The 10,873-nt window shown below is 44.8% G+C and overlaps 1 protein-coding gene across 1 annotated transcript; it reads right to left on the bottom strand.

Moving 5' to 3' along the window:
- Window positions 1–4,711: 4,711 nt before the first annotated feature.
- LOC130199771 (L-rhamnose-binding lectin SML-like) lies at window positions 4,712–9,150 on the bottom strand. The gene is made up of 9 exons (XM_056423518.1): window positions 9,077–9,150; window positions 8,961–8,993; window positions 8,064–8,126; window positions 7,822–7,960; window positions 7,132–7,241; window positions 6,871–6,915; window positions 6,609–6,741; window positions 6,351–6,454; window positions 4,712–4,798 (listed from the first exon to the last, which is right to left on the bottom strand). The coding sequence occupies exons 1-9, from the start codon at window positions 9,099–9,101 to the stop codon at window positions 4,779–4,781; spliced, it is 672 nt and encodes a 223-aa protein (XP_056279493.1). The 5' UTR covers window positions 9,102–9,150; the 3' UTR covers window positions 4,712–4,778.
- Window positions 9,151–10,873: the final 1,723 nt, after the last annotated feature.

Here is a 10,873-nt window from a genome sequence, read left to right as displayed (position 1 = left end):
GCCCAATTCAGGCCTGCTCTGTCCTTTACTCGTTCTTTCAACCAATCTCGCACTGTCATCTCCACTTTGGGTGGGCTTGTCATTATGTGTTGTTGTTGTTGTGTTCTTTTTATTTTTATCTGGGTGCTTACAATTGACCGTTTGCTGTTAGTATTGTCTAAATACGTATTTATTAAAAAACTATGTTTCGGAAAGGAAGATGATGGTCACACACTATCAATTAATAATTATCTTCAAAAAGAATTCTTCAGTCACTGTTCTGCTTCGTTCCGCTCTCTCTCTCTGCTCTGCTCTGAGACAGACGCGCGCAGCGAAGTGGGTAGGGGAGGGGCTGCTCTGTCTGTGAATGCGCGTGCCCTCAGCGGAGCCCCCAGCGCCAACAGCTGACTGTCACTCGCAGTGTTTACGTTTCTGCTTCTGTATTTTTCAGTGTTAAGCGGAGTTACCTCTTTGTTTCTCAGTATCCTCCTCAATCTCAAACTCGTAACTGCTTTTAAACATAGTGCATAATCGCCATACAATGTGTTCTTTACTCGGCAGCCTGCCTTTCAGAACAATAAATCCTCATTTATCACTCGTGCAATTCAACAGACTAGAGCTTGTGTTGACACCGTGAGGTTTCGACTCTGCTCTGTTGATTCCACTTTGACAACTTTTATTCACCACCGGTATTCAACATTCATTCACAGTTTATGCATACACGTGTTCTGATGTGGGTCCGCCTGGCTTCGGTTCCTAACCGGCTCTCTGTAGAGTCTTCTACGTGCGAGCTCCGACTCGTCTTCGGTTCCGAACCGGCTCCCTCTGGAGTCTTATACGTGCGAGCTCCGACTCGTCTTCGGTTCCGAACCGGCCTCCTCTGAGTCTTATACGGCGAGCTCCGACTCGCCTTCGGTTCCGAACCGGCCTCCTGCGAGGTCTTATACGTGCGAGCTCCGACTCGTCTTCGGTTCCGAACCGGCCTCCTGCGAGGTCTTATACGTGCGAGCTCCGACTCGTCTTTCTGTCAAACTGTATCGTGATTTCCCTTTTTACGCTTTATTTTATTATTTAAATCAAGTCAAAAATGTTGCAGTTTCAATACTCACTTCCAATACTCCTGATCAAATTTAGAGTATTCAATTTGACTGATTTGAAAATAAACAGGTTCAGTTTTTACCTTTTGTTGACACCGGTGTTTGATCAGTTTCTTGGAGTGGGCCTTGAAAGCAGTGGTCCGTCCGGGGGTCTCAGGTGCTCGTCCTCCTCAGGTCTCTGGACCGGCTTTCACAACCATCCTCTGCTACCATTTGTTGGAGTTGGACAGCGTCACACCACCTGGACGGTACTCACTGTAAGAAATACGGTAGACTTTTACTTTAACTCTATAAAGCGTTTATTCAAAATCAAGATACAAAATAGACAATCATGTACATGGACCCAACACCAGACCTGTCACCAATGGCTTCAGCGCTGGAGAAAGGATGCTGAGCAGAGCGCGCGCGGCCATTGAAATAAGCAACAGGAACAGTTCTGATTTGCCAGGAGAAAAGGGGGCGGTGTTTTCTCATTGGTTCTCGTTCCTCTGCTTCCGCCGTTGTCGCTCCTTCATTGGTTCTTGTGGCCCGTCAAAGATTGCATAGGTTTCGTGAGAAGTGGTGAGAAAGGAAGAGAGCTGTGTTACTTTGTCTCTTTCTTTGAACCTGCCTTTCGCTTCTCACGCGGAGCCTTATCAGTGCAGTAAAGAAACTGATATTTCAAGAAGGTCGTTAAACAAAGGCCCTTTCACGTGTGACAGTGTGTGAAGCGGTCAGTGAGGGGGCATGGATGATTCCTGAGAATAATGGCCCCATCTGGACCTTCCCTTATCTATCTGCCGGTGAGATTAAGGTCTATAGTTGCTCTTTCTGAACTTCGAATATAATGAGTTCTTTGTATGTGACCATTTCTAAACAATGCGTGATGCGGGGGAAAAAGGGGGGGGGGGGTGTGCATAAGACTTCCTTCGGGTGTCACTGTTATCGTTATTAGATCAGTCAGGCGCAAGTGTGCCCTGCTGAAGTTTTCGACTCTCATTCAGTGTTTTTCCACCTTACACATAATCTATATGCACACAATATTTGAGACAAGCCAAGCAAAGGTATATATCCTCTACACTCTGATGGACAATGGAGCGGTCCTGACACCTTCCCCCGTGACACCTCCCTCCAGCCCATCAACTGCACCGCCCCCGCCACAGCAGAGGCCTGCGCCTCACAACTGCCCACCTCAGAGCCCCCTCCCCCCCCTCCACAGTGACGACTCTCTCCATCCTTGAGAGAGACGTCAACAGACTTTTTAAGAGACAGAACCCCCGCAAAGCAGCCGGGCCAGACTCTGTCTCTCCATCAATCCTGAAGCACTGTGCTGATCAGCTGTCTCCGGTGTTCACAGACATTTTTAACACCTCACTGGAGACATGCCACGTACCAGCCTGCTTCAAGTCCTCCACCATCATCCCCGTCACCAAAAAAACAAAAGTCACTGGACTCAACGACTACAGACCCGTCGCCCTGACCTCTGTGGTTATGAAGGCATTTGAGCGTCTGGTGCTGGTTCACCTCAAAGCCATCACTGACCCTCTCCTGGACCCCCTGCAGTTTGCCTACAGAGCCAACAGGTCTGTAGACGATGCAGTCAACGTGGCCCGACACTTCATCCTCCAGCACCTGGACTCCTCAGGAACCGACGCCAGGATCCTGTTTGTTGACTTCAGCTCTGCCTTCAACACCATCATTCCGGCTCTGCTTCAGGACAAGCTCTCCCAGCTGAGCGTGCCTGACTCCACCTGCAGGTGGATCACCGACTTCCTGTCTGACAGGAGGCAAGGCGTGAGGCTGGGGACGTCTCTGACTCCAGGACTATAAGCACCGGTTCCCCTCAGGGCTGCGTTCTTTCCCCTCTACTCTTCTCCCTGTAGACCAACAGCTGCACCTCCAGTCACCAGTCCGTCAAGCTCCTTAAGTTCGCGGACGACACCACCCTCATTGGGCTCATTTCTGGGGGGGATGAGTCCGCTTACATTTATACACCACATTTTAAACACAGCTTAATGAGACCAAGTGCTATAAAATAACTTTAAAATAAAATAAAAAAGTACAAAACACACACAAATATATTTGCCAACAACAACCGATATGGGACAAAACACAGAATATAGACATGACCACAGATTGAGAAGTTAATAAGCCAGAAAAGGCTCGCAAACTACACCACCCCTCTTTACGCCCGATATTAAAGAGCTAACGCTAACTCGTCAAACGATGGCGAGTAAACATGTCGGAGTCCTCATCAAGGACTCCGACATGTTTAGGTTCTAGGTGCTGAGTCATCACCCCGGGGCTCCCGTGCCGCGCCATGTCGCTTTTGCATAACTTGCAATTAACAGACTTTATTGATTTTTCCCCGTGTGAAACGGGGTGACTGTGATGACTCGGGTCGTCCTGATTGATCCGACGTTACGGCTCCCTCCGATGGTCTTTCCTCTTCCTCCGCTGCGCTCAACTCAACGACCTCGAACATCTCCGCCACTTAACGAGCGGCTTAATAATCGTGCAACGTAATTAATCGATAATGAAATTCGTCGGCAACTCTTTTTAATAATCACATTTCATCGATTCGTCGTTGCAGCCATACCAGCGTCCCACCAAGTCAGCCCGTGTAGCAATCTAGCCGCGCCTAGCGGACACGCTCTCGTTAGCACTCCACTCAACTACGCCCTAATAAACAATCAACTAGAACGGGCACTCGGTAGAGCGCATACCTTCGCATATCACAAGATTGGGCATTGAATTATGAACATTTTGGCATTAGTTGCATGCCAATTGGATAAAAATTGACCGCGCTATGGTAAAAAGAAGATTTTGACCTTTTCATGACCTTGACCTTGACATTTGACCCGATTGATCCCAAAATCCAATCAAACGGTTCCCGGATAATAACCAATCATCCCACCAAATTTCATGCGATTCGGTTTAATACTTTTTGAATTATGCGAGTAACACGCATACAAATAAATAAATCAATAAATAAATACACGGAGATCAAAACATAAGCTTCCGCATTTTCAATGCAACGGTAAAAATAAAATTGGCGTGAGAGTGGGGAACTGTAAATTGATGTAACTTGATTCCGGATATTGTGGTAAACATCACAAAAGAATTATGTATGAACCTCAACCTGGATTTATTGATTTAGAAAGAGTTTGACCTTATCATGACCTTGACCTTTGACCCGATCGATCACAAAATCTAATCAAATGGTCCCCGGATAATAACCAGTCATCCCACCAAATTTCATGCGATTCGGTTTAATACTTTTTGAATTATGCGAGTAACACGCATACAAATAAATAAATATACGGCGATCAAAACATAACCTTCCGCATTTTCAATGCAAAGGTAATAAACTTTACTTACTCACTATAGAATAATCACCACACCACAGTGCTGGCTGATATTTTTCCGAACTGCATTTTGTACTAATGTCTTTATTTGTTTTGTTGAAGCATGTTGTTATTCTTTTAAATGTCTAAATCTTTTGTTTTTCAACTCGTCTGGTCTCCCATCCTTGTTGCCGTCTCCAGGCCGGGTTGTAACGCTGGTCAAGGGGCGTCGTCACCCTCAAAATAACTTTGTTCAATAATCATTCACACAACAGCAAAAATCAATAAAACTGAATCCCAGCCACACGCTGCTGATTGAACACATTTTATTTATGACGTGTATTGGGATCTTATTGATCTTATTGTGGTGACAACACTACAGAATGGTAGATGGATCTGTAAAAAAAAAAAAGCAGATGAAAGATTCAGATAAATATCTCAAGAACCAATGTAGCCGAATTAAAGTGGAACACTTCTTGGTTATAGAGCCAGATTTGTATCATTAAAAAGATAAATACTTAAGTTATGGTAATGATCCTCATGTTTCCTATCCACACTTAGACACAGAAACATAATGGTTCTTAAAAAGGCTTTGTGGTTCTACGAAGAACCATCACCTCCTGAAGAACCATTTTTTTTCGTTTAAGGTACATTTATAGGTTTTTTGAAGAACTCTAGGGAAATGGTTCTTTAAAGAACCCTGGTTAGAAAGGTTCTGTGTGGAACAAGATATGGTGCCTTAAAGAAGCATTTGTTAAGGTTCTTTGAGACACCTTTATAGGTTCTTTTGATAACTATTTAAGGAAATGGTTCTTTAAAAAACCCTGGTTTGAAAGGCTCTTTGTGGAACCAGAAATGGTGCCTTAAAGAACCATTTTTAAAGGTTCTTTGAGGTACCTTTATGGGTTCTTTGAGATACCTTTCTAGGTTCTTTAAGATACCTTTCTAGGTTCTTTGGGATACCTTTATAGGTTCTTTGAAGAACTATTTAAGGAAATGGTTCTTTAAAGAACCCTGGTTTGAAAGGCTCTTTGTGGAACCAGAAATGGTGCCTTAAAGAACCATTTTAAAGGTTCTTTGAGGCACCTTTATGGGTTCTTTGAGATACCTTTCTAGGTTCTTTGAGATACCTTTCTAGGTTCTTTGGGATACCTTTATAGGTTCTTTGAAGAACTATTTAAGGAAATGGTTCTTTAAAGAACCCTGGTTTGAAAGGCTCTTTGTGGAACCAGAAATGGTGCCTTAAAGAACCATTTTTTATGGTTCTTTGAGACACCTTTATTGGTTCTTTAAAGAACTATTTCAGGAAATGGTTCTTTAAAGAACCCTGGTTTGAAAGGCTCTTTGTGGAACAAGATACGGTGCCTTAAAGAACCATTTTTAAGGTTCTTTGAGACACCTTTATAGGTTCTTTGAAGAACTATTTAAGGAAATGGTTCTTTAAAGGACCCTGGTTTGAAAGGCTCTTTATGGAACCAGAAATGGTGCCTAAACGAACCATTTTTAAAGGTTCTTTGAGACACCTTTATAGGTTCTTTTGATAACTATTTAAGGAAATGGTTCTTTAAAGAACCCTGGTTTGAAAGGCTCTTTGGGGAACCAGAAATGGTGCCTTAAAGAACCATTTTTTAAGGTTCTTTGAGACACCTTTATAGGTTCTTTGAAGAACTATTTAAGGAAACGGTTCTTTAAAGGACCCTGGTTTGAAAGGTTCTTCGTGGAACCAGAAATGGTGCCTTAAAGAACCATTTTTTAAGGTTCTTTGAGGCACCTTTATAGGTTCTTTGAAGAACTATTTAAGGAAACGATTCTTTAAAGGACCCTGGTTTGAAAGGTTCTTCGTGGAACCAGAAATGGTTCTTCTATGGCATCTCTCTGAAGAGCCATTTTGGGTTCCAGATGGCCCCTTCGTGTTCCGGCGTGCGGACGAGCATCATCAGCTCCTTACATTCACACGTGTACGCCAGCTCCAGGTACTTGTACGTGCCGACACACGGGTCCCCAAACACCGAGTTGTCCACTCTGATGACACAGCTGTTCCTCCCGCTGCAGCTGTGGAGGCAGAGACGTGTTAGAGGCCTGGCTGCACTGGAGCGTAGAGCAGGTGGCAGGTGGGCGGCGTCACAAACGTGCAGCCATCACTGCAGATGTAAAGTTAGATACACCACCATTAAAACGCCGCAGCTCAAAGAGGGGCCAACTGCACCTGGCGGAGACGCCGCTGGCGGGCTTCGAGCAGGCGATGTTCTGGGTCTGGGAGGCGGGCCGTCCGAAGGTGCACGTGGTCTGGTCGTAGCGTCCATAAGTGGCACCGTAGAGGGATATGACCTGCCCTTCATCTGGAGAGAAGAGGAGGAAGAGGTGCACGCAAAGGGGATCGAAAAATGTAGCGTTGAGAGGTCAAAGGTCAAAGTGACATGAAGTTATGAAGTGACGTGAAAATGGAATCACGCTTGGTGAGATCTTACCACAGTGCAGGTGGGCCAAAGAGTGCTCACATGTCACCTGGTGAACTGTCAACAACAACATGGAGTACATTAAATGTGATTAGCGTCTCCACGGGAACAGAGCGCCCCCTGGAGGCCCAAAAGATGCAGATGTGTACAAGTGGCAACATGTCGAGGGAAAAAACATTGGACATCTCAACTTTCCGGATTTTTCTTTTCTTTTCGGACAGTGCTTGAGTAAAGTTACGCCTCGCTTTAGTTCCCCGCAGCATCGTGACTGACTTGCGGGGCGGCAGGTGTAGTTGGTCTGTAGGTATTTAAAGGTGCCGACGCAGGGGTCCGGCGTCCCGAAGGCCGTCACGCTCACTTCACAAAACCTTTTCCCATCACACCTGCATCGGGAGGACGGGAAGAGACAGTCACCAGAAAACACACATTTCTGGTTCCACAGAGAACCTTCCAAACCACGGTTCTTTAAAGAACCATTTCATCAAAAAGAGTTCTTCAAAGAACCAATGAAGGTGTCTCAAATAACCTTTAAAAATAGTTCTTTAAGGCACCATTTATGGTTCCACAAAGAACCTTTCAAACCAGGGTTCTGTGAAGAACCATTTCCATAAAGAGTGTTTTACAGAACCTATAAAGGTGTCTCAAAGAACCTTTAAAACATGGTTCTTTAAGGGACCATTTATGGTTCCACAAAGAACCTTTCAAACAAGGGTTCTGTGAAGAACCATTTCCTTGAAGAGTGTTTTACAGAACCTATAAAGGTGTCTCAAAGAACCTTAAAAAATGGTTCTTTAAGGGACCATTTCCATAATGGTTCTTCAGTAGTTGATGGTTCTTCGTAAAACCACAAAGCCTTTTAAAGAACCATTATTGTTCTGTGTTGTCTGTGTGACCTGGTTCTGAGACTCATTCCCACGAGGGTCCACATTGAGAAAGCGTGTGGCCCCTCTTCCTGTGCGGTACCTGGTCTTGAGGACCTCCGCTGAGCCCCCCTGGGAGCACTGCGTGTCGGCCAGCTGACTCGGGGGTCTCCCCTCCCCACAGGTCTCACGGTCCGCCCGTCCGTACAGCGCCGCCTGCACCACGATCACGCTGCTGTCGTCTGAACACCGCGGAGAGGAAACGAGAATGACATCATCATCATCATCATCATCATCACTGGGTTTCTGTCTCTTCATTCCTTTCATTGAAGGACGGTCGCTCACCACAGCTCAGGCGGTGGACGGCGGCGCCCACTTCACAGGTGACAACAACCTCCGGAGCAACCCCTAGAAACACATGTGACAGGAGGAGTTTAACACACACACATGCATACACACTCACAGATACACACATGCATACACACTCACAGACACACACATGCATAATACACACATACATGCATACACACACACACATCTCTACTCACTGATCAGTCTACTCTTATTTCTCTCACACACGCATACACACACACATACACTCAATGCATACACACTCACACACATACGTGTATACACACACACACATGCATACACACACACACCTTTCCTCTCTACTCACTGATCAGTCCACTCTCTTCTTTCACACACACACACACACACACATACACACACACACCTTTCCTCTCTACTCACTGATCAGTCCACTCTCTTCTTTCACACACACACACACACACACACATACATACACACACCTTTCCTCTCTAATCACTGATCAGTCCACTCTCTTTCTCACACACACACCTCTCTCTCTACTCACTGATCACACACACACACACACACACACACACATACATACGTACATACATACATACATATATACACACACATGCATACACACACATGCAAACACACACACACCTTTCCTCTCTACTCACTGATCAGTCCACTCTCTTTCTCTCACACACACACACACACACACACACCTCTCTCTCTACTCACTGATCACACACACACACACACACATACATACGTACATACATACATATATACACACACACACACACATACATACACACACCTTTCCTCTCTAATCACTGATCAGTCCACTCTCACACACACACACCTCTCTCTCTACTCACTGATCACTCACACACACACACACACACACACACACACACCTACCTGTGCTCAGAAGCAGACAGGTCGCTGCGAGCACTGAAATGGAAAATGTTACAAAACTTTGTTTTAAATGTTCATAATGCTAACGCCGTGTTTCTCTCGTCCCGTCTCATACTCACGCAGCGCGGTGCCGAGGCGGAGCATCGTTCTGCAGGAGGCTGGGAAACGAAATGACCAGCGAGAGACGAGGTGCGGTATTTATCCACGGTGGATCGGGGCGGGCCGACGTCTGGCGTGCAAAACAAACCTCCCATTCCACCGGCTGCAGTCTGCAGAAATGAGAATAACATGGCCGCCCACACGAGACCCCCAGGAGACCCCCGTGAGGGCCCACAGCCCCCCGGTCTCAGAGCTCTTCAGTGACCCGGGCCAAGCTGAGGAGGACGAGAGGAACAGCTGTCGGAAAGAGATGCTATTCCTCCCGTTACATAACACAGTAGCAGCAACAATACAATGTACATTTAATACTTTGAATTATTATTATTATTCTGGTTCGTGGTTATACATACACTACCGTTGAAAAGTGTGGGGTCATTGAGAAATGTCCTTATTTTTTTTATAGAAAAGCACTTTTTTCTTTCAATGTAGATAACATGAAATTAATCCTAAATACATTCTATACTTTATTTTCAAAGAAAAGCTCTGGTTTAAAAAAATAAAAATATAAGGACATTTCTTAGTGTGGTAAATGACTATTCTCTGGTGTTTAATGAAGTCTCTACATCGGTGTATAGAGGCCCATCTACAGTGTTCTAGTGGTACATTGTGTTATCGCCTTAGAAGACCCTTCAAACCCTTTTTATGTTAGCACAGCTGAAAACAGTTATGCTGGTGAGAGAAGCTATAAAAGTGGCCATGCATGTATTGTATGAAATGAGAATAATTAGAAACGAATTTAACAGTTTAACATGCAAGAAATGATTATGACCCACAAGCCTCAAAAAGAAAAAAGCCACTGGTAATGGTACTCCTGGTTTACTGGGATGGGGTTCGATTCCCTGCAGTGTCCTGCTACTTTTTTGGCATAAACATGGACGGACATAATATTTTCCTTGTCACTGTTTCTGCAAATAGAGACGATGCCTCATTTGCACATTTCAACAGGAAGTTTCAGCAAAGTCACCGTGAGTAATCATCGTGGAATCTGCTCGTACCCGGATATCAGCTCCAGCTGCGTCCCAGCAGCTCAGTCACGTGTCTGCATTGAAATCTCTACAGAGGTGTGTAGAGGCCCATCTCCAGTGTTCTAGTGGTACATTGTGTTATCGCCTTAGAAGACTAACGGAGGGGTAGAAAACCCTTGAAAGGCCTTTTTATGTGAGCGCAGCTGAAAACAGTTATACTGATGAGAGAAGCTATAACACTGGTCTTCCTTTAAGCCACAAGTTTGAAGAACAAGATTTATATTTCAAATAAAATTAATTATTTCTAACCTTGCCAATATCTTGAATATATTTGTTGTTCATTTGATGAATAAAATTGAGTTTTCATGGAAAACACCAAATTGTCTGGGTGACCCCAAACTACACATTTATACTTTATGGTTATGTTTTAGAAGAAAATGTAATCAATGTGTGTATTTTGTGTTCATAGGCCCCGTAGTAAGAACTGTATGTTGATGGAAATATGGATATAATGCAGGATTTGTTGGGATCTGTTTGACAGATGAGAAGTGGCGTCAGGGCCTCACTTTTTTAATGAATATCATAAATATCCAACCTGCCGGGGTCGGGATTTGAACCTGCGCATTTTCTTTCCTCTCTTCTTCTTTTCCCCTTCTCCCCCTTTCCTTTTTTCTCCCTCCTCTCCCTTGATAGACGGTTGCTCCCCAGTTTTTGTGAGTGGGGATGAGTGTTCGTCCAGTAACCACAAGGTATCGGGTTCGATTCCCACTTTCCCCATTAGTTGCATGCCAA

This window comes from Pseudoliparis swirei, chromosome 9, assembly GCF_029220125.1.
Source record: "Pseudoliparis swirei isolate HS2019 ecotype Mariana Trench chromosome 9, NWPU_hadal_v1, whole genome shotgun sequence".
NCBI lineage: Eukaryota > Metazoa > Chordata > Actinopteri > Perciformes > Liparidae > Pseudoliparis > Pseudoliparis swirei.
The sequence above is the reverse complement of the archived record's forward strand: the minus strand, read 5'-3'. Positions and strand labels throughout refer to the sequence as shown.